At 39.0% G+C, this 24,229-nt stretch overlaps 1 protein-coding gene across 4 annotated transcripts in view; it reads left to right on the top strand.

Moving 5' to 3' along the window:
* The window catches only part of LOC108248276 (connector enhancer of kinase suppressor of ras 2-like), a 38,962-nt gene that overhangs the window by 11,779 nt on the left and 2,954 nt on the right, over positions 1-24,229 (top strand). The window contains exons 3-20 of one of the 4 annotated variants that reach the window (XM_017436949.3): positions 236-438; positions 2,665-2,752; positions 4,002-4,043; positions 4,142-4,261; positions 6,923-6,982; positions 7,508-7,576; positions 11,430-11,576; positions 13,386-13,504; positions 14,736-14,944; positions 15,080-15,169; positions 18,658-18,848; positions 18,932-18,980; positions 19,116-19,294; positions 19,384-19,457; positions 20,213-20,284; positions 20,513-20,580; positions 21,998-22,098; positions 22,197-22,680. In XM_017436949.3, the coding sequence (XP_017292438.1) occupies positions 236-438; positions 2,665-2,752; positions 4,002-4,043; positions 4,142-4,261; positions 6,923-6,982; positions 7,508-7,576; positions 11,430-11,576; positions 13,386-13,504; positions 14,736-14,944; positions 15,080-15,169; positions 18,658-18,848; positions 18,932-18,980; positions 19,116-19,294; positions 19,384-19,457; positions 20,213-20,284; positions 20,513-20,580; positions 21,998-22,098; positions 22,197-22,680 (2,365 nt within the window). Of the gene's footprint in view, positions 1-235; positions 439-2,646; positions 2,753-4,001; positions 4,044-4,141; positions 4,262-6,922; positions 6,983-7,507; positions 7,577-11,429; positions 11,577-13,370; positions 13,505-14,735; positions 14,945-15,079; positions 15,170-18,657; positions 18,849-18,931; positions 18,981-19,115; positions 19,295-19,383; positions 19,458-20,212; positions 20,285-20,512; positions 20,581-21,997; positions 22,099-22,196; positions 22,681-24,229 lie in introns of all 4 variants that reach the window. The other 3 variants (XM_017436948.3, XM_017436947.3, XM_017436946.3) reach the window with 3 other exon arrangements.

Raw genomic sequence — 24,229 nt, 5'->3', positions numbered from 1 at the left:
TCAAAGTGACAGCTGCTTTTGCACATTTTGTTGTTTTTTTTTTTTCACATCCGCAGCATTTCTCTTGTGAAGCGAAGTAGATCTGTTCTGCCAGTGGTCGTCACAGAGAAGTGTCAGGACAATAATAGCTTTCAAGTCTCCACTGCGGAGAAATTATTGGAATGTGTCACAGTTGAAACAAACACTGACAAACCGGTCAAACAGAGTGAATTTACTGTCCTTTTTCTCTCTGTAGAATTACGGCCTGGAGACGGAGAACCTGAAGACGCTTTCTCATAAGCTCAGTGCATCTGCCAAGAATCTGCAGAACTTCATCACAGGCCGCCGGCGCAGCGGTCAGTACGACGGCCGAGCCACTCGAAAGCTGCCCAACGACTTCCTCACCTCGGTGGTGGACCTCATCGCTGCTGCCAAGAGCCTCCTTGCATGGCTAGACAGGTGAGATTTGCAAAAAGGTTGCCCAGTGATAATTTTAAACATGCTGCAAAAGATCTGCGTACAGTCATAAACACAGAGTTGCTGTCAGAGGTTTTTCTTCCAGTCATCCAGTCTAGGCATGAATGTGAATTTGGGGCTTTTAATGATTGATTTGACCTGTTTGCTTCCCAGGCTGGAATGACTTTACAACATATAACTGTTTTGAAAAAAAACTGTAGTGTATAAGTTTGAATTTAATTTGAATTTTCTCTAATCCATGCATGGTCAAAACTATGCATGCAAGCAAAAATATATCCCTACGCCTCCACTAATATTTGCTTAAATGTTCCTTAGCAAGTTGCACCTCTACTGCACACTTTTTGCAACCATCAAAAGGTCATCACAGATCCACTCTAATTGGCAGAATTAGTAAATAGCAGTTCATCCAAACTGGATGATGGTTTGGAATGGGATGAGGTTTTAGGCATAGTTCACAGAATTTCCATCAGGTAGTTTTCAGGGTTTAATAATAGCCTGGTTTATCCATTCAGAAACCAGTTGTGATGTGTGTTTCAGATCATTGTCCTGTTAGAACGCCCAGTTGTGTCCAAGTTTCATCTATCTAGCTGCTGATTTGAGGTGAAGTCAAATAATTTGGAGGTGGCCCATCTTCTTTGTCATTGCATTTACTTACAGGGAAAACAGCTCCACAACATGATGCTACCACCACCATGCTTGGAAGCTAGTACAGTGTTCCTTAAGTTTGAAAGTCTCACCTTGACACCTTCAAACGTAAGACTCATCATCTTGGCCAAACAGCTCAATCTTTGTTTCATCTCACCATAAAACTTTTCTCCAGAAGGCGTTCGGCTTGTTCATGTGGGCAGCTGTTAATTTCAGTCAAGCGTGAAGGCGTTGCTTTTGAAGCAGGGGCTTCAGCACCCTGTCAGTCCACGGCGATGTAAAACCGTCTTCACTGTGGACAGAGACACTCGTGTTTCAGTTCATGGCAGGCTTGAGCCTCGGTGGCTGCTGGGTTGTTCCTGACCTTTCAGCCTACTTCTTTTCTGAGAGTGATAGATGAGCATTGGTCAGTCTAAATCAAATCTGTCAAACAAATATCTTTTATGGTGGAAGAAGAAACTACCCAGCTGCAGTGAATCATGATCACGAAAGAGAAGTTAACAGGCCTTGACCAGACATCCTAGAAGCTTCAGCACCACTTACTGAAAGATTTAGGTGAATGTAGGTATATATGAAAGCCTGTATGGGTAGTTTTGACCCTGTGTGGTTTAGAGAAAACTGACAATGAATTTAAACTTGTGCACCCAATTGCTGTTTTTTATGCTTGGAGTTACATGTTGTGTAACTATTCCCTCTGGAAAATGAATGGTTATCTAAATAATTAAGAGCCTAAAATTAGTTTGACATTCATGCCCCTAATTGGTGGATGTAAACTTCTGACTGCAACTGTATGCACACGGATCCTTTTTTTTTTTACTTCAGAATGCATTTCTTTTTGTATTTAGGGTTTGAAATTAGCATACAGCCAATAAAACACATAAATCTGGCTCCAGAAAACAACAGTACAAGATGTGTATTTGCTTGTGTGTTATTTAAACAGAGACAGAGTAGTTATTTTTCCCTATAATGTCCTTCACCTTTCAGTTACCACTGAGAGATGTCTGAAAGAAGCTCTTATATAAGTAGATTTTGACAGGGTTGCCAAAAAGACACTGAGCAAGTCTATTTATATGTCACTTTATCCCTTGTTTTTCTGTGGTTTTGTGTTTCTGTGTGTGTGTGTTCCTGTGTGTGTGTGTTTGATGAATTTGAAAGTTCAAAGCTGACAACACTCAACAGAAATAACAGAGTGATTTACCATTGCTTTTCCCTGGAAGGCAGACGTAATTTGAAGCTTTCATTCTAATTAAAATTCATAAACTGTCTTTTCTCTTTCATGTTTTTTATAAAGTATAATTGTTGACAAAATTAAATGCGGGGAGAAGGATGAAATAAAAGACAAAACATGAAGCATTTGTCTGCTTTTTTTTTTTAGAACATTAAGGTGGTCACCTTAACAACACACAGAAGCAATATGAGCAAAGTTATTATAAAAGTTACACCCAGAATTTTAGAACTACATTCCTGTGTGCATTTCCATTTCATCTTTAGAAATTTTGCAGTGATTTAGCGTCAAAAGAAGAATGGTCTAATGGTTCATTCCAGGTGCTCCTTCTTTTTCAGGTCTCCTTTCGCTGCAGTGGCTGATTACTCTGTGACCAGAAACAATGTGATCCAGCTGTGTCTTGAGCTCACTACGATCGTGCAGCAGGTAAATAAACTGTACGAAATCGGCTCATGATGTACACCTCAAGCCCGGGGGCATTAACATTTGCCATCAGACACACAAAGGACAAGAGTAACCTGACCCAAATATCATCATCACATTGGTAGTAAAACATGGAGTCCAAAAGGTTTTCATATATTTGATAGTTTTACCTAATGCAGAAGAGTAAGAGCGGAAAATAATTTGTGATGTGTACTTCCAGGTTTCCTTAGACTTTAATCTCAAAATACAGCAGAATTTGCAAACCCTCACTAAACTTTAACTTTGAAGCTGTTGTTGCTTGGAATAAATTAGTAAAACTCTAAAGCTAAAAGCAAAATTAAGTTTATACTTAAGATACTTACTGATAAGGTTATAAACTTTGCTTGCTTTACTTTTGAATATTATATGCCATTTGTTGAAATTACAGCTGACAGATGATCTCTTGAAGTGGACTTTTGTAGAAAGGTTATAAATAACTAACATTTTATCTGTTGAGTTGGAGTCATTTGAAGATGGCAGCCATCCACTTTGGTCTCGGTTTAGCTTAAACTAGCCGTTAGCTCATCAATCCTATCAGTGTTAAACTCTTACTTCTCTGATCTGAGGTCAGTCAAAGAGCTATCTGCAACAGGTAAGATGTTAATTGTTTGTTACCTTTGGACAGAAGTCTACCTTAAAATATCTGAGTTATCACTTTACCTGCACGGACACAGTCACTGTGTTTTATGTGCTGTCGCTGAAATCATCACCTCATTTAGCTGCAGTTGTAACAAGTGTAAAAATATCTCATCGGATCAAATCGAATGTTGGACGTTCTTCATAGATTAGATGTTGGTGTCACCACATTTGCCTAAAGGATGACAGTCAGTTGTGATTAATAGAATTAGCAATAAAAGATGTGATACTTAATAGGCGTTAGTTTGGTCTCTGTGGGGGATAATGTTCAGCTGAAACATCTGTTAAGGGAATAATGCAAAAATAAGAGAAAATTAAAGTGGGGAGTGAAGAAGGGAAATCAGATAGATCTGAAGGCTGAGAAAGAGGAAGACTTGCAGAGAGAGAGAGGCTTGCCTCCGCATTGGTGACTCATTTGTTTTGTGTTTGTGCGTGCCTGTGTGGGAGTGTTGGGGGTTATACTGTAGGTGCCAAGCTGCTCGATTTCTGCTTAAATCCACCTACAGCAGAAACGCCAATAATAACTCCATTTAGACAAATTCTCCAGAGGTAACACGTTTCTCTGCATGTTCCTCAGGACTGTTCTGTGTACGAAACTGAAAACAAGATCCTTCATGTGGTGAGTTTCCAACTTTATACCCCTGGATGAAAACAGCAACAACAACAAAATGTGTGCACAATTTAAGAGCGTAATTACCCCTGATGTTTCGCCCTCAGTGCAAAACTCTGTCTGAAGTGTGCGACCAGATTATCTCTCTGTCCTCGGATCCGTCGGTGTCCCAGTCTGCACATTTGGAGGTTGTGACACTCGCCAACATAAAATCCACTGAAGGCTTGGTAAGGCTCACCTACACTCAGACTTCTACGGTAAAACATGTGGAAATAATCAGTGTATTATCAGGCATTACAGAAGTTCAGTGGAATAATTTCTCACTCATGTAAATACAATAATAACCAAATGTCTTTATTCTAAAAGAAAATACTAATTTCAAGTTATTAAAGTGCAAAGCAACACTAAAAGGGTTATAAATGAATGACACAAATGATAGTGGTGTCATTAGTCAATAGGTAGGAGTCCAATTTTGATAGGTTTATAAAGTACAGTAATTGTAATTTCATAATAATATAATAATGATTTAAAAAACAAATTGAAAAAAGTAGATCACAGCTCTTTTATTCTGACAGCTGGCTTTAACTTATTTCTTATTTCCTTTTTTTATGTTCTGCTAAAAGCACACTGCAAAACTAATGAGAGGCTTTACTTGGAATATGAGTCTCAGAGCTAGTAATTATTTTTAGTGTTATCTTTTTCAGTGTGGAGTCCGCTAATGTGCTTGCCAGAGTCCAAATTTTGGAGTCTGTCCACTTCAGTGAGATGACTGATAAATTTGGCAGCGTTGCATCCAGTTCTTCATTTGAACGAGCAGTAAGCACCATGAGAGGACTAACAATTAGCTGGTCACCGCATTGGCTGGGACTAATGTGGCTGTCGAACTCATTCCCAAGTGGATACGATTGTTTTTAATGATTGGTCAGGGACTATTGAGCCCCCTCCCCCATTAAAGTGGGTTAAAACAGAGGCGTGAAAAACTGAAAAGCAAAGTGGGACAATTCAGTCTGATATTAATAAATGCTTTCATTACAATCTGCAGGTAGTTCCCCTTCAGCTAATTATTTTAGAATCATTACAGATGTTGTCTCTGAATGACCCCTTGTATTTAGTTTAGTTGTAAGTTGATGAAACAGTTCATTCAGTCACATGATGATTAGTTATTGTTCCCAACAAGTTTTAATCATAGATTCCCAGCCCTTCACAACACACCTCATAAGGGAAACACATCGTCCTCCACTTTTCATGCCAGAGTTTTATCTTGAAAAATGATGGAGCTATAGTCGTTTTACTTAAATCCTTAAATTCCTTAAATGTCTGCAATGTTGCGGGATCTCATGTGATCTTTTAGTGCTCGAAGTATGTGCTGAGGATGACTCTCAGCTACTACCACACAAAATTTTAACTCAGTATCTGCAAAAGTAATTGAATTATAAGAATTTATCACAAAATAAGTAATTGCCTGGCATCAGAAGAACAACTTCAGAAAAACTACATTCACTCTTTAAACATGAATGTTATTTCACAATTTATCAGCTTTATTTTCTGTGGCTGATTGTAGAAAGTAGCCCGTTTGCTGGATCTTCATCTAATAAGTCAATGGATCAGATGTTATCTGTGCAGAGATGTTTAAATTGATTTATCCCAAAACTGCATCTAGTCACTGCTGCTGTAAATCCACTTGCATCATACACGAGTGGACCAGATTTTTAAAGTACCTACTTTACATTTGTAGACGTTTTAGACCAAGTAGTTTGGTAGTTTCTCAAAAAGCTTTGCTGACCCAGATACCAAAAATCCACATTTTTTCCTTTACATTCAGAGATTTGCAATTCTGCAACATGAATTGGAATTTGAGGTCTATGCTTTGCAAAACCCAGATTAAACCCTTACTAGGCAATAATTTATTCCGTAAATTATGAATGATAATGGAGTGTTTAAAATGCTGTTTCCGAAAGAAGAAAACTGCCAGATGAAATATTGAGGTTGATTGTAAACACCCCCACTGCTGCACTGTCCAGAATCTAATGTTTCTCAGTCCAGCTGGTCCAAAACTAGGTTTTGTTCAGCTGACATATGATTTAGCTGATGAAATGGATGAAAAAAACAAAAAACAAAGATCTTGGCCAGAGTTTACAGTATGTAAACTGCATAGCAACAACTGGCAAACACATGTGCACCTTTTGTAGATAATTCTGAGATGTCACTGAAGAATTGCTTCTTCCACTGTGTATCCACGAGCTCTTTTCTGAACTCTATCTTTACATTGACCTACACTCAGACACAAGCTTCCTGCTTGGGGCCACAATAAAAAGCCCTCCCCCCACACAAATGCCTGGATTGGACGTTCTCTCATCCATTCAGTGAACCCTGAACACAACTCTGAGCCAAGTGGCCTAAAAAAATAAATAAATCTCCTCCACTCATCTTGAAGACTGGCATGCTGCTTCTCTGTTTGCTTAAGCACTTTAAATGCCTTTTCGGGAAAGTTGTTTTGGAGTTTTAGCTTTTTTTTGCGACAGTATTTGCAGGTTGACATTCTTCCATGTTTGATTTAATCTGGAGTGAGATCATCTTTATGTTGTGCAGTAAATTCTGACTGTTGTAGGTGCATTTGGGAAGTATGTAGATGTGATGTTTTACAAGTCATGCATGGTCGTTTAGCAATTTGTGAGGCAAACATGATCTTTTATTCCTGCTAAAAAAAACCCAGATAAATCAGATTTTTTCCCATGTTGCACTTTAAGCAGATTAATGCAGATTTGTAAATATATAGTGACCCAGGCCTCCTGTGGAAAAGGTCATTTGGCTGAGTTAATATGCAGTATTTTAGGCTTATATGTGCTTTTAAAAGGGGAGACATTTACATTATTGTAATATTCCCTCAGGGCATGTACATCAAATCGACGTATGACGGTTTGCATGTAATCACCGGGACCACTGAAGGAGTAAGTAAGAGTCTCTGTTTTCATTTTTTATTCCCATCATCACTGCTCGTTCACATGTGGCTTAATTTGCAGATTGGAGTGTTCCACTTAACCCCTTCCTCTCTGGAGCACCCTCTCATGAATCTGTCAGTGTTTGTTTTGAAAACACGTCGTAGCTGGAGGCTGATTGGTACAACTATGACTAAAACGCATGTAGGATTTGTTGTGATTCATATTTGTTGTTACAAATGTGGTAAACCTACAGTTTAGACTAAATAAAACAGGTTCAACACCGTTAGTATTGTTTAGCAGTTTTGACCAGGTAGGAGACAAAATCTATAGGTTTATATATATTTTATATGTTTTTTATAAGGATAATAAGATGTAATGTATTTCAGAAGTATATGTGCTTATTATCCAAAAATAACTGAGCAGCTCTTAATGACTGATTTTCAAGAGATGTCTTTTGCTGGAGGAAGTTTAAATAAAAACTCTTGTCTACCGTGAAGCTATAAATAGTAACAATAATCTCTGTTTGTCCATCAGTCCCTAGCTGATCGTTGTAAGAAAATCCACGCCGGAGATGAAGTCATTCAGGTCAATCATCAGACAGTGGTACGATCCTGTTTATTTCTTGCTGTCTTATTTTAATTTCTGAGTTTGCGCTCTAAATTAGCATATTGATTTCTTTCTACATTTGTTCTCACTTGTGTTAGCAAATTGCTTATGCAAATGTCTATTTAAATTTTACACAGCTGTTTTGAACCACACATCTGTGTGTGTGTGTGGTGGGTGCATACAGAAAACAGTTCATCTTTTTGCATCTCTAGTTCATTTCATTTTTATTAAGGCACCATTATAAGTGTGAAAATATAAATCTATTTGGATGTGTTGAGCTGGCTTTTTTTTGTACATAAAAAAAAAATCTTGTTAATTTGTCAGTTCCAGGGTAATTTGGACTGTTCGATGTACCTTGCTAAAACCACTGTTATTAGCAGTATTTCTTTTCCGACACCCATAATACACCCACACTGATGATTTTACATAAGAGTTAGACCACTTACAAATTGTGTACCTGTAAAACAACAGGAGAAAGCGAAGGTTTTTATTCATTCCTCTTAGTTTAACATGGAGCTCTGGTAACATTCTGTTAAATAAATCAACAGAAGTAGCAGGTCCTTTTCGTAGCACACATTTTGGTTTGTTGTAACAACAAAGGCCCAGATGTAATCGATAACTAGGGCTAAACAACTTTTGAAAAAGATGCAATTGAAGTTTTACTTTGGTTGCATTCTCGCTTGCCTCTCTTTTCTATCATGAAGATACAACATTCTCTTTGTGTTTTAGCATCGTGGACACGATCATCCAAGCAGGTGTGGGCATCAAATGCGGTAAAGCCAGTAAATTCACCAGAGAGTCTCCAAAATGTCTCAAAACTTCTCAAGTTTCTTGCACACATTTGGAACTTGTTCAAAGCGCCTGTGCGACAATTATTTTTTCTTAAAATAGTTGCAGAGTTGTTTGCCGGCGTCTCGAACCCTGCTCAGTTTAGTTTCTGTAAACTCTGAAGTGCGACAGCTGCATTTTGTCACCTGCACAAGATCTCCTTATGACAGAAACCATCTGAGTCTACGTCCCCAGTCGTTCAAAAACTGGTCCAAATTTGCCTATGTTTGTTTAAAAAATGTACTCCAGTAGAGTCAATCATAAACAAGGGCGTGGCTCCCGAGGTGAGGACAATGTGGGCAGAGCTGGGCAGTGAAATAGTGTGTACAGTTTTAGAAGCCATGCACATAAAATAGGCCGTGATATAAAAATAAAATGGCCAAGTTTTGTTGGGTTGCAAACGCTCAGGATTCAGTGAGACTGCAACTAAAAAATTAGCTTATTTTCCAGCTCAAGATACTGGCTTTAGTCCATCTGATTGACCAAATATATTAATGGTATTCAGTGTGTGGCACTTGAAATGTAATGGTCTATGATTCATTGCAGCACAATACGATATTTATATTATGCCCATTAATTTTGCAATTATGACATATTTTCTATATATTGTGCAGCCCTTTTTATAACATAAAAAAGTGGAAGTAGTTCCATATTGGGTTCTCTTTCTCACTGTTGGGACCCGCAAATCTAATTAAACTGAGCCTTTGTTAAAAAGTTGTGCTTTTTCTGCAACGATGCATCAATACATCTGGCGTGAAACATTTTATTGTCCTTTCATTGATTTTTGCCATTGAGACACATCTGCAGAAAGTGCCTGCCGGTGAAGTGTACACTTCTTACTTTATGTGCAAAAAGGAGAGAAACCTCCTGCGGTGCAGAATTCAAATATAGCTCCTATTGTTAAAAATAATTGCTGCCTGTGTTTGCAACAGCAAGATGTCTGATAATTATACAGCTGCACATTTCAGTCAGTCAACTCATTCACTGAATGGAGATTTTTTTTTTTCCTTTTTTCTTACTGAGAAGAAGTTGAAATACAGCGTTGATTTGGGTGTCAGGACTTTTTGGTGTTATTGAAGGGTACAGAGATTAAAAGTGAGAAGAGAGAGGCGTCAGCTCCTAACTCCTTATTGGGAACTAACAGAAGTGTCCAAACAAGTTTTATATAAATACAGCAGCTATTTTAGTGCTGAAATATGGAAATGAAGCTCAAGACTTTCCGATTGAAATAAAAACCAGTACTTTCAGGCTTTTACAGGCTGCTGATTCTCAAAAAGAGCATCATATAAAAAGTGAAACATCTGGATCATGATGTTGTATTTACTGCCTAGTATTAACTTATGAAATGGAACTGGAACATGTGTTTCTCAGACAGATGTTGGGAGAGGAAAACTGTCCTGATGTGGCTGACTCTGATTGAGCAGCAGCTGAAGTGAGTTTGACAGTTTAACCAGGCGATACTGTCCGTAAACACGTTTGACGTGTCCGATGATGCAAAACTGCGTTGTCACTCAGAATGACTGCCATAACCGACATAAATACAGTTAAAACTTTTAATTTATTGTGGCAGATAGTTAAGAGCAAACTGATGTGATGTTGATTGTTCCTGAACGCGCCTTCGGTGGATCCGAAGAAACTTTGGGGAAACTGAATTGAACCAGATTTGGCCCACACCTTATCAAAAAGAAATGTTGAAGCAAAAAAATGAGCCCCAAGAAAGGAACCAAAGTGGATTTATGTCTTCTACTGTACCTTTTTTGGCTCAAGAGACGGCAGAACAGTCTTCTTTAAATCATAGAACAGAACAAGAATCCAGCCTGCTTTAGTCAGTCTGGTTCTCTCTTTTATTCGCTTTCTGTGAAGAATATCTGTGAAGTGGCTGTCAGAATGAAAAATTACCTTCAGAGGAACACGGTGATGGCCAGGTCAGAGCCTGAAAAATGCCCGGTTTCCCAGGCTGCAGGGAATACACACACAAGATGCAAAAAATAAATAAATTTAATAAATAAAAAATTCAGTGCAGTCATCCACGCAGGAGAAGATTTTTCTCCCAAAACTGAGGCTGGCATATTTGGTTCAGCAGCAGACAGTGATTGTCTGGGCAGAATTTTTATTTTACCTTTTTTGTGCCAGCTATTATTAAGCTTTTTGTTTTAAAGCAGTTCAAACAGGAAGTTTGAACTGCTTCCTGCACAAAATAACTTGTTGAACAAACATTAAAAATGTGTGGAAAACTTCCATGAAGATTTATGGCTTTCTTTTTAGATGAAGCATTTATGCATCACAAGGCTGGTGATGAGTTTAGGACCCAGCTGCAGACACAAGAACGTTTAGACTTAAAGTGAAAATAATTCTCAAATTAAATAAACTGAACTGAACACAACAACTAGGACCAAAGCAGAAACAGTCAGGAGACAATAATCCCTCAAGAATCTGATGAAGCGCTGAGAAAAACTGAAATTATTACAACCAGAGAGAGACGATGAACTTAGAGAACAGATGTGCGAATTTAAACTCAGATCAGGTGTGATTACAGAAGAGATGCTCTTTGGACTTTAATACTGCATCTACAACATCGCCTTGAACCTCCAAGGCTTTTGGCAGACTTTACATTCGCACCACCTAGAGGCACGGCATGGATGTTTCGGTGTTTTTGTTAGAATGTGTGGATGAAGAAAGAAAATATAAACCGAGGAAACAATATCTGTTTACAAAAATACTGCATCTGGAGTAGTGTAGATGAGACCTGACTGCTCATAACCTTTCCACAAAACCACATTTTAACTCTCAATTTAACCATCAGTATTACAATTTATTATCATAAATACAAAAACAAAATTAAATGGCTTCCTTCTGAAGCTAAACTCATAAAGTGGATCAGATTTCAAGATTTGTCACTTTTATACATTGCATTACACCCCTGCATTGTCCACTGCATGGTTACTCTAACCTAAATTTGCATGTATTTTTACTGTAATTATAGATGCTTCTCTGTGTTAAAGAAACTATCCTTGTTTGTTAGGTGGGCTGGCAGCTGAAGAACCTGGTGAACCTGTTGCGTGGGGACCCTGCAGGTGTCACCTTAACGCTGAAGAAACGCCCACAGAGCACACTCACATCTACTCCTGCTCTGCTCAAAAACATGAGATGGAAACCATTAGCTCTGCAGGTAGGGTGGCTGCTTTCAGTCTGTTTGCTAATGCACGGATATCTCTGTTGTCTGTTTGTGTTTATTTCTGTGCTGCTGTCTTCGTGCTTGAAGTAAAACTGGATAGGCTCCAAATTTAAACACAAATGTTGGATTATCCAAAATAATCCAAAATAACAAAAGAGAAGATTTTGGTGTGAGAACCCAAAGCAAATGTTTTCCAGGTAAAGAAAAAAAAACATGTTTATTTAGGGCTTTAATAGCAACAGTAAGGTTGTAATATGCAAATATAAATCCCTGCATGCCTGACTATTTTTACCAGTCACAAAATTTTAATAATACAGATCACGGAAGCTAAATTTATCCTTGTGACTAATTGGTTGAAGGTTCCAGCATGACTGATTCGGATGTTAACATTTCATCTCTAAGTGGCATCTGTTGTCCTACTTCAGCCAAACCAGCTCCATTATTAGGACAGTGTGCCAGCACCAGAATGAGCGGGAAAGAGAGGAACGAGCATTAAAGTAGCCCGGGCTTTCTTTGAGTCCCATTCCAGAGAAAATGTTTTCTCCCTCCTGAGGCCCTGAAGCACAGCCATGCTCACCTCCTTTCCCCTCACGTCCTCCCACTTGTCTTTCTCCACCAAAATTGAATTTTCTCTTCAGCTGGCAGTTTTAGGGAAACCAGAAACTTTTTTGATCTTATGTAAAATAAAATAAAAAGGTTAATAAGAACTTTTTTTTTTGTATAAACCTTCCAGTAATGTTTTTATAACATTTTAATACTTGCAATGTGCATAAATTTCTGATTCAGTTGCAAAAATATGCAGTACATCATATAAAAGAGAGTTCAGATCTTTTGAAAGGGGGTTTTGTGGAAAGATTATGAACAATTAACATCTTATCTGTTGTAGAAGCTCTTTGAATGACCTCAGTTTGGAAAAAGAGTTTGTTTCTGAACAAATTAACCAGCTAACAGCTAATCCAAGCAGGTCCAGGAACAGAGTGGGTCACTGCTGTTTTAAAACAACTCAAATCTCAAAATCTTTACAGCAGTTAATACTAAAGCCGTTTTAACTTTTTACTTTACTGTCACTTCTGCATTACGTGATCATTTCAGCAGAACTTTATAATAAGTGCTGCAGCTGATGCTAATTTTCCTTGCAAATAACTGACAAATTTATGTAAATAATCACAAAATGTGAAATTAACAGCACTGTAAAGGTTGACAAAATAGCATTTGTGTGAACCACTACAAGTTTTTTGTGACTGGAGTGGATTTAAAATGGCAACAGTCCACTTTGGTCTTGGCCTCGCTCAGACTAGGTGTTAGTTTGTCAATCCCTTTTAATCCCAGCAAAACATGAACCTTAACCCTGTTTTGATACACTAAAAGAGTTGGGATGATTGTAGCCCTGTTAAAGTGGTAAAAATCTGGCTCAGAGTTAATTAAAAATGATAAATAAATAATGTGAAAATGAGTACTGGGCTCATCAGGCTGTTTAGCCAGGTTGTTTTTAACCTCAGTGAGACAGATGACTGGACTGCACTGCAACCTGTTCTTATTAAGAGCACCAGATTGAGCTACGGGACGTACGTTCACCACTCATTTCACAGCTGAGACAATCAGCTGCACCGCCTGATCACATCGAACCTTAATCGATTCCACTGTCGTGACGTCCAGATTTTTCTTTGTGTCAATCCCTGTAACTGTTTCTCTCCTTCTTTCTTTCTGTCCGCCTGTCTCTCTCTCTCTTTCTCTCTCTGTCTCTCTGTTTTTTCGCATGTTTAAACACACAAACACACTTACACACAGCCCATCTTCCCTCAGAGCCCCAGCAGCAGCGTCGCTACGCCCACCAGCACTTTAAGCACTCCATCCAGGAGGAGTAGCTGCGCCCTGCAGGATCTCTTCATCCCGCCTCCTCCAGCAGAGCCTTACACTCCCAGGTGAACACAAGTACATCTGAAACACTTAGAAGTTCACATGCAGCGCTGGCTTTACCAAATAATAAAAGTAATTTGCTTTTTTTTTTTTTTATCTGCGTCTTCTATAAACATGGAGACAGTTGCAGCTTGTTCTGCAGCTTCATGTTATTTAAAAGAAGCAAAGCACCAACACAGGACAAATTAAGAACTGAACTGCTATAATTGCAGACACAGATGTCATCTATACGTAGACTTTCACCAAACTCTTTCACCACAGTTGACCTCATAAATTCACTCAATGCATTAGGTTAACATGAAGGTAGGTAAAAACAAATATAGGTGCAGAGAAAAGTACTTGTAGCACATTTAATATGAACCAATTATTCAATCAATCAGACTTTCTACAGCAATTTCCATACAACTGAGAGTAACACAAAGTGATTTACTGAGTAAAAACAGAAAAAACAACTACATCCCTTCATTACTAAACTAAGTAAATTAAATCATTAATGATGTAGTATTCATAATATGATTAATATCAATAAAAGAGGCTGAAGAACTGTGGAAATTTAGTTGTATTTATAATGAAAACACATCAGAAGTGCAATTTTAAAATAATTAAACAGTACTAAAACGTAACCCAAATAAAATTTTAAAACAGCCATTTAGCTTTCAGATAAACAGGCATAGAAGTAATGAAACGCTGAACTGAAAATAAATAAAACTTTACAACGTAAAAAACCCCCAATTAAAATAATGTCAGAAGCTCAGTGGATATAAGAAACATGAAGCTGGTCCAAGATTCAGGGAAAAGAACGACACAGTAATTACAACTGATTTAAAAGTCAGACTGAAATAGTAAAAAGGTTTATTTTTAAAAGGAGCTGCAGCCTCTTTTATGCTGCTTTAGAAACCAATCATGAACCTGACGTTATCAAAATGAGTTAAAATGACTTTTTTACTCTGGCGTGGCTGAAGACCTGTGCTCAGTTGTACGTAACGCACAGGTTGCATCAAGTTGAGGGAATAAACCTGCAACTGAACTAATATATTTAGTAATGTTCTTTTTAAATATATACCAATGTCTTCAAAGTCCCCTGTGTTATACATTATAAATACATGAACTCATCATTATCCTCAACCTGAATCCTTTATCTTTGTTTTAAGCCTTTTTTTTTCTTGCTTTTGGTTTTTGTGTATTTGTCATCACATTTCTTCTTTTTGTTCACCATTTTATACATCTTCATCAAAGAGACGACAAGGGGAATCTGCCGGATGAGGATTGTCAGACGGATGTCCAAGCCGCAGAGGGATCCGAGTCGCCGAACTCCTACCTGGACCAGGAATGTCGGCGGCAGTTCCCCCTGGTGGAGGAGGACTCCATACTGTACTGCTACGAGTACGACCAGAACCAGGAGGTGTCATCGGTCCGCAGGGGGAGCACTCCCACCCCCACGTATGGTAGGACCTCTGCCTTATCTGAGGATATGCTGCTCTAATTGTGTGAAGTATCGATTCAAAGGTGTGCAGATGAGCCGTGTGTGTGTGGGGTGCCAGCTGTGTGATATTAAAGCCTCCTGCGCCTCGTTTCTCCAGGCAGGCTCAGGCCCGTCTCGATGCCGGTGGAATACAACTGGGTGGGAGACAACGAGGACTTGGCGAAGATGATGAGGGAGAGCAGGAGAGGTAAGTGGGAGGCAGAGAAGGACACAGGAAGCTGGGGTGAGGGGGTGGATCGCTCATAATACCCTCACCCTCTCAGATCTCCGAGCCAAGAAGAAGAAGCATGAGCTGGCCTGTCAAAACTGATATCATGCTGGATATCAGCTCCTGCCTCTTTCTCCTCCATATGTTCACAATCTCGTCGCTTCTCCCTTTCCTCCTTCATCCCTCGCTCAGCGTTTCTCTCAGCTCTGCTGTTCTCTGCTTTGGATATAAAAAGTACACTGTTGCTTTGGCAATAACATAAAATATATTTCTCGAGGTGTTCGCAATATATTGAAGAGAGTCAAAGCTGGGTATTAAACGCAGTGCTTTATATTCAGTCAAGAAAGACTTGAGTGATGTGTTTGTGTCCTCTGGGGATGGCGGATGCTCCTTTTGACTTTTCAAGAAAAGAGAACGAGTTGGAGCTATGTTTAACTACAAGAGACGAGAGTGCAAAGATGTTATGAGAGTTTCTTTCTTAGCAACAACTTACTCAGTGGATTTTTTTGAAGCGCTCTTCAAATATTGCAGCAGAGATCATCTGAAACAACAGCTCCCGTGAGTCACAGGCAGCAGACTGGTCAGTAAATTACTCAGAGGGAGTTTAATCAGAGTTCAACAGTCATTGTGTTCCTGTTTATAGTTTACAATCAAACCACTTCTGCATACTTTGTGCTATTTTAATCATTCATGAGCCAAAACGTTTGGCTTTATTGAGAATAGTTTGATATGACTTAGTATTTTGAACTTTTATACTTTTTGAATTATATGATTCATTTACAAAAATGTTCCCCGTAGAAATACGTTGAGATCTTTCTAGTTCCTTCAAAAACATTGTTCTCTGAAATCAACTTAAGTGTTCTTGTTTATTCTTCTTAAGCTCCTTTTAGCTGCTGTCTTACTAATTTTAGCTTTACGTTAGGGTTTAGCTAATTTTAGCTTTTAGATACAGTTTTATTACTTTTGCTTTTTTCAGTAATTTTGCTAATTGAAGCTGCTTGCAACTGTTTTGTTAATTTTAGCTTTTAGCTACAGCTTTGGTATTTTTATCTTTTACTTACAGTTTTGCCAATTTGACATTTTTAGCTAAGGTTTTGCTAATTTTAGCTTTTAGTTACTGTTTTGTTCATTTAAACCTTTCGGTATGGTTCTGCTGAATTTTGCTAATATTAACTGTCTCCTAAGGTTGTGCTAAATTAGACTGTTTGTAAATGTTTTGCTAATTTTAGCTTTTAGCAGTAGTTTTGATCATTTTAGTTTTCAGCAACAGCTTTTCTAATTTTAGCTGTTAGCTGCTGTTTTGCCAGTTTTATCTTCTGTTCTGCTTGTTTTATCTTGATCTGTTCAGTTCGAGCTGAAACAACAGTTCGTTCTTCAGCACGTTTCAGCAGTCCTTAAGCACTCGGCGCTGGCACTGCATTTCCACAGAAAATGTAGTTTCTCTCGTTGTGAAATGTTTCTTTGAATCACTTCGGTCCCTGTTGTCAGTCATGTCTGCAGACACTCCCCTGCAGTGTGTGAGTTGGTTTTAAGACACTCTTGCTGCAGTCAGTTGGCATTTTATGAGCTTTTTATGTCTGATTCTTTCCTACATTAAAAGTTTTGCTGTTTGTTTTTTGTTTTCTTCTATGATAAGACATCAGACATTGAACCAGGCTTTTATAAGGTTGATTAACATGTCTGAAGTCTCTGAAGTCTCTGTTTTTCTTATTTTTTTACTATTATGTTGTTGTTCCCTCTGAGCCCTGACCTAAAGCTGTGACACATGACATTTGTCGAAATATAGATGCACTAATCGGAGATAACTTGTCCTGTTCGAATTTTTTTGAAACTGATGATTTTGGACTTTTCAGGGTTTTCTTTAAAAATTATAATTCCCAGCATACAAAATAATCATTGTAGCATTTATTAACTGTAAATTTGTAGGCTGGAAGAAAAAAAAAAAAAAGATTTTTAAGTGTCAGATCGATCATGATCTGGTCATGTTAGTCACGTTGAGAATCGTCCAAATTTGTTCATCAGCTAATTAACTGGTGGTTGATTTTGATGATTCTTGGTGCATCAATCCCCCACCATGCCAAAGGATGTGACACTTCTCATTACTCAGCCTCAGATGAATGTGGGGGCAATCTTTGGACAGAAGCTGTGGCTAAAAGAGCTCAAGCTCTCCGAGGGTTAGAAACATTCACTGCTGCTCACTTCTCTCCTTCTCCTCCTGGATGTTAAATGTGATTCCGGGGCTTTTCTTAGACGATCTGACAGACATGCAGCATTTAGCTGCAAATGGGAAAAAGGAGCTACTTTCTGGATATATTTTTGGTCTCTCAGCCACCAACGCCAAACTTGGGCTCAGTTTGTCGCCTACATGTGCGCCCTTCTCCCTGACACAATGATGGGCATTCGGTTTGTAACACAGAACTATGTGAGGAAACCTCGGAGGGGACTCTTTAGAAAATGACAACTATTTTCAAAAATAAATAATATTATATACGTGATTTGATGGATTGTCTGTCATCCTAACTAGAAAAACTTCAACCTCATGTTTCACGCTCTGTTCACCCAGCAGTGAAGCTGCTTCTGTTGACTTCATCTAAAACCTGCCTGCAGTTTTATAACAATTTCATAAGTTATATTTTGTTCTGATTTGAAATTTAAGCACCAAAATTTGTATAAAAAAGCCACTAATAACTTGTGAACCAGCATCAGAAATGCTTCTGGCTTTGACCACAAAAAAAATCTAAATTTGCTGACTGCAGTTGTTGTATTTTTGTGGTTGTGTTTTCTGTGTTTTACACCCGTTTTGTACATTATGTGTACCTGTAGCCATGGGTTTAAAAGTAAAAATACACACATAAAAATGAAAAATGTTATTTTCTGTGAAAATGCAGTATGAATGCTGAGTGGTGAATTTACTAAAAAAAAACTGAAATTGAGCAGCTAAATGTCAAAATTAGAAAATGCTAGTTAAAAGTCCCAAAACAATAGCTAAAAGCTAAAAGTATCACAAGGCTATCTGAAGGTACCTGAATGCTAGCTAGTAGCTAAAAGTAAAAAAAGAAGAAAAATAAAATAGAGCAAGTATCATGAAGCAGTAAATGATTAATGTTTTTGAAAGAATTAAATATTGAATTTATTTTTGTGGGGAAAGGTTTGGTAATAAAGTAAATCTTTTGAAAAGTATAAAAGTTATAAAAACCAAAAGTCATAGCCACCATCTTCTGACTGAGCTGAACATTTTAATAAATAAAAATCTGTTCATTAAATAAAGCCATACAGAAGTAGTTAAACTGCAAAAAAAAAACATATAGTAAAACACAGGAAAACAACAGTGTGAAAGCTGAATCAGTATTCACACAGTAAACTTGAATAAATGGAATTTGTTTGAAATCATTACCTAAATGAGCCATTCTTAAAGTTTATGGTAATTGAAAGAGGGATCAGTTCGGCATTTCCTGTTTTCCCTGCAGAGAACTCTCTGCTGCGTTTTGTGAGTGAAGACAAACCCCCCGGGGAGAACTTCCTCCTGAGCCGCAGCCTGAGTCAGAACAGGAGGAAGACGGAGCGAGGAAGCAGCCCCACCCACTACACGCTCGTCCCGACGCTCCAGATGGAAGTGGCTCTGTCCACATCCAGCTCTGACTCTGCATCACTGTATCATGTCAGTCCCCTCATCATCTGACAAACAAGCTGTCGCGGTCGGAGCACAAACTGGGATTAGTCATCTTTCTTTTTTATTTGCAGGTGTTTGAGCGCTCCTCGCTGCTGACACGGTCTAAGAAGAAAAATAAAGGTAGAAGTGTTTATTTTCTCTCATTTTAAGCACATGAATGCACACGTGTACCGTAACCCAAACATGAGCAGGTGTTTCTTTTTCATGAAAAGTGTGTTCTAACCCCGCTCCTCCATCCTCTGCTGCGACCCACAGCCGGAAGTCCGATGGCATCGATCAGCAAACGGCGGATTTCCTGCAGGGACCTGGGACAGGGCGACTGTCAGGGCTGGCTGTGGAAGAAGAAAGATGCTAAAACCTATTTTTCCCAGAAGTGGAAGAAGTACTGGTTCATCCTGAAAGACACGTGTCTCTACTGGTACATGAACGAAGAGGTGAACGGGATGCTTCTTTTTTTTAATAACAAACCATTAAAACTGAAATGATGTGATTTTGAATAAAAACGTGCTTTCGCTTGTGTCAGGATGAGAAGGCAGAGGGCTTTGTCAGCCTCCCTGAATTCAAGATTGATCGTGCTTCTGAATGCAGAAGGAAATAGTGAGTACAAACTTTCACCCATGCACCAAAATTTGGATTGGAATATTTTTTACTTAGACACAAATTTAGACAAGATTACAGTCAATAAAGTCAGCAGAAGAAAGACTGTACACATGTATATTTCAAATTTATTCACATTGTACAGGGAAACCTTTGAAAATGCTTCTTTTTTGTTTTTGTGAGCATCAGAGGTTACACTTTACATTTTTGAGAAAAGACAGCAAGGAGGCTTTTGATTTTGATGCCTCATTAAGCCTTTTTTGTCGCTCAAAGGTGATTAATTATGTTATTGCATGTGTGTATTTGTTTGTCTATCTGTTAGCAAAATATCTAATGCACCAGCTGATGGATTTTAATGAAAGTCTCAAAGTAATCAGTGGATGTACATCTACAACTAATCCACTTTTAAAGTAAAGCCTGATTCAAAATGGCTGCCAGCTAATCAGTCTCAGTAAACACTTAAATGGCTTTAACTCAGTCAAGTTCATAGATTTTAAGTTATAATTTGGCGTGGCAGTAGCTGAGAGTCATTCCCCAACACAGATGACTAACAGGTCATTTAAAAACTTTAAAACTTTAGCATGCAAGGCGTCAGTTCGATATGCATTCCTTCAACTAATGCCAGTTTCATCTTTTAAATAGCAGTTTTTGAGTTGGTCTGAACCATTTCTTAGTTCCGTATTCATATGTTAATGGCTGCTATAGTATTCGTCCTTATTCGTGCTTTTACATATAATTAAACTGCTCCCTTTCAGTGCTTTCAAGGCTTGCCATCCGAAGATAAAGACCTTCTACTTTGCTGCGGAAAATGTAGATGACATGTCCCGGTGAGTTTAGGAGTCTTTGATATCTGAACCCCCAACAGTCACGCAATAAAAGACCAAATGTCCACAAACTAATTGTCCCTGCTTGACTGCTCACTCTCCTTGAAACAGAGTGAATCTGTGCGGTTACCGGTCAAAAAGAGAAATACACACACGAACAAGGACAACATGTTTATTTTTTAAATTATTTTTTATCCCAGAATGCGTCATGAATGTGTTTCTCCCCCACAGGTGGCTGAGTCGGCTCAGTATGGCGGTTGCAGGCTACTCGGAGCAGGAACAAATGCGCCAGGATCAAGGTGAGATTAGTCACAGCGGCTGTCGGAGAAGCTGCAGAAATCTGTTTTTATTGGTTAAGGGTCAGCAGCAGATGAAGTTAAGCAGCGAGACGTGACGCTGTGATGAGGAAGAACCTGCTCTGAGACTGACAGATGAGGCTCGTCGTTTCTGACGCCTCATCGTGTAGCCTTTGATTTTCTCTGCGTGTTCGAGATCTTTGGCCTTTACAGCAAAGGTTGTGGAAGTCTGTGAGTCTGATGAAAGATTTCTGTGATCAGAAAACAATCCTGTCTAAATAATTACTGACACATCGGCAACATTTCCAGTAAATTGCAACAAGTTGCAACAGTCGCTGATGTGCCAGCGCACATGCATTATATAATACATGTGTTATTTTTAATCGAGGATAAATCGTGTAACTCCAATTTCCCAGGTAAATGCCATTTTTATTACCTTGATGAATCAAACATTATTTTGCAAACTTAAAATCGGATAGACTTTAATGCAAGCCCAGCAACACTGAAGTAGACAAAGAACTGGTTTTAATCAGCATTAGCACACAGAAAAACGACTATAACTTGATCAGTTTTACAGATAATAAGCTAAAATGTGGTGTGTTAGTAGCTGAGGGTTATTACCAGCACATACTTGAGTGTGACGTCTCATGATATCGCATATAGCGTTATTTTCAAGGTTTGACCCAAATGGCTACAGCTCCTTCATTTCTCGTCAGAAGATGATCTTAGTCTAAAACTCTGCCATGAAAGGTGGCGGGTGATATGCATTTGTTCAAGGAAAATTATCGGCTGTTAATTCTTTCCACTGACAGATTTACTTTTCAAGTTTTTTCAGCTCAGTCCAAGACAGGAATGATTTTATAAAGACAACGGAAAAACTTGCCGGATTTGTTTGAAAATAGCTCGATCTAATATTGTGTGTTGATGTGTTGAAAATGAGACGTGGTGTAGGGAATTCAGTAAATAGATGTGATTTTTCAGGCCAGCAGCGGATGCGTTTCACTCTCCCTACATCCCTTCTTGCTGAGGCGGAATGGTATTTGTGTTATTTTTATACGTTCGTGTTTTTTGGCTTCTTAAAGACGAACAGGAAGTAATGCATCTAACCCTTCTGCCTACGTAAAAACCCTGCCATGGTGGGTGTGTGAGCGCCGGTTTGTCACAGGTTTTATGAAGGGGGGGGGGCTTTTTTCCTTCACAGGCAATCTTCTATTTTAGCTCCATACCACCTCCAGATGATTCTGCAGGAAGTTTTCTCACCTTGGATGTATCCCTCCTCACACTCACTTATTGGGAGTTTGACTTTTCTGACCCGTGCAAGCAATAAAATGCGTGTTTATGACGTATTTTCCTCTGTAAAAGAGCTTGATTTTTATTATAGCTGTATGTACTAACATGACAGTGTGTTTATTCCTTTAAGATTACTGGAGCGAGAGTGATCATGAGGACATAGAGGCGCCTCCAGTGCCCAAACGAGACAGTCCACCTCCACCTTATGACACATATCCAAGAGCATCTTCAGTGAGTTTGCACAGCTGTTTTTTTTTTTTAAATGCAGCAAATACCACCCAGTGCGTCAAACTACTGATTTTTACCCTCAATGATCTGTTTGTATTTAGGTAAGCCCCTACTTGGAGCCGAAACGTGGCCACCTCTCCTCTTCTGACACGTTCCAGTCTCGCTCCTCGCACGAAGAGTACCACTCGGAGCCTCAGGAAAGCAGCAGCAACAACAGCATCTCGCCTGGGCCGAAGCTGAGCAGCCACCGAAACTCCTGGCACGACCAGATGGAGAGCAACCCCAGGATGCACTACCTGCAGACGTTTCCGGTGGAAGATTCCATGCAGCCCGAGGACAGAGACCAGCTGGAGATGGAGTACCGCAGGCAGTCCACTCTGCCCGCGCAGCGCAGCCTGCTGCAGGAGCAGTACAGAGCTCTGCCGCTGCCCCTCAGGGCCAGCATCGACTCAGACGCAGGAGGGAAACCTCGCAGCTTCACGCTTCCCAGGGACAGCGGGCTTCACGCCATCCTGGCTGCCACCGCTGCTGCATCGGATCAGAGAGAACCCCAGCACTACCAGCCGGACCAGGCCAGAGGCCCAGGTCAGACTCAGGGTCTTCACAGGAAATTCACTCGTATATGTAGACTCCAAAAACGATCGTTTATTAGTCTTACTACATTACATGACAAGCAGAAGAACAAAACAAGTTCTGTAATTTGATCCATCTTATTTTATTCCTCTGCTACAACAAGAATTTTTTTTATCAACAAGATTACTTAAGAAATGCTGGGATAATTCTTCTGAAACTTATCAGAGAGGTAAAACAAAAGAACAGTTTCGGTGCCAATGCCCTTCTAATCTTATTATTAAATGAACATTGAGCAGGGTTTAGACTGAAAGTTTTAAAAACAAGCAATTTTAAGACGTCAGTGAGGGAAGTAGGGATTTTCAAAAAAAATAATGAAACATGTTATTAGAAAAAAATAAATGAATAATGCAACGCATACATAATTTATTTTCTCAGACAGAAATATTCTATTTTTATGTTATGAATACGTAGTAATTAGAGGGTAGGTAGTTAAGCTAAATTTAAAAATGAGAAATTATTAGCTGATAGCTTTTAGCTAGCCTTTTGCTTGTTTTAGTTAACATTTTGCTGCTTTTGATTTTTAGCTAACCTTTTGCGACATTTAGCTTCTAGCAAGTGTTCTGCTTCTTTTACCTTTAACAACTCAGTTTTCACTTCAGCAAAATCATTCAGCGTTCATGTAAAACCCACTTTATTTATATTCTTGTAAATTTATTTAAAAGCATTAAATGATTCTAAGTGTAACTCCCTGAGCTAACCTGGACAGGGCCTCTGGAGCTCGGATGTTTCGCAGTAGATCATTAAAGCCCGGCAGTGAGTCAGAATCTTAATACAATCAAGAAAATCGTCCTGTATTTGTTTGATATGTAAACAGATTTATATGCAGTGAAGTCTTTCATCTGCACAAGGCTGAGCAACTGCCCCTGTCATGAGGTATTTTATTAAACCCTCAAACAAGCAGTCGGAGCCAGCAAATGTCTGAGGTTTAATTCTCCCTGTTATTACTTTACAGGATTGGATTTGAAGCCAGCCTATCTGCCGTCCCTCCTGGACCTTCAGGGCAGTTGTCTAAGTGGGATCAAATTTTGTGTCTTATTTGATCCTGATTTATCTTGGCCTTCCAGTCTCCTCCTCCTCCTCCTCTCTCACATGTGCTCGTGCTCGCTCCTTTTTGCTTTCTCTTGTGCCCGATCGAGATGTCACTGTGCCTCTCGGCAGAGGAAGCGAAGAGGAATCCTTTCAGCCTGTGTTAATATTTAAATTCTGAACAGGATAAAGAAATACGCCTGGGGGAGGCGGGTCCTCTCTTTGTGTCCTCATTTATCTATCGCTCTATGGTTTGTTCTCGCAGACGTTTCTTATAAAGATGAGAGCGACGTTAAAGTGGCGCCAAACGAAGCGTTTCAAAGCACTGCCACAAAGCTTCAGAATGAACCTCTTTACTTGCAAAATCCAAAACTCAGCGACAACAAACAGGATTAGTCTGAGTGCAGTGTGCATGTTGCACCAGCAGAGGGCACTGTGTGAAAACAGGAGACAAATAGAGTCTAAGTGGTTTATT

The sequence above is a fragment of the Kryptolebias marmoratus genome, linkage group LG13, assembly GCF_001649575.2.
Source record: "Kryptolebias marmoratus isolate JLee-2015 linkage group LG13, ASM164957v2, whole genome shotgun sequence".
NCBI classification, from domain to species: domain Eukaryota; kingdom Metazoa; phylum Chordata; class Actinopteri; order Cyprinodontiformes; family Rivulidae; genus Kryptolebias; species Kryptolebias marmoratus.
The sequence above is the reverse complement of the archived record's forward strand: the minus strand, read 5'-3'. Positions and strand labels throughout refer to the sequence as shown.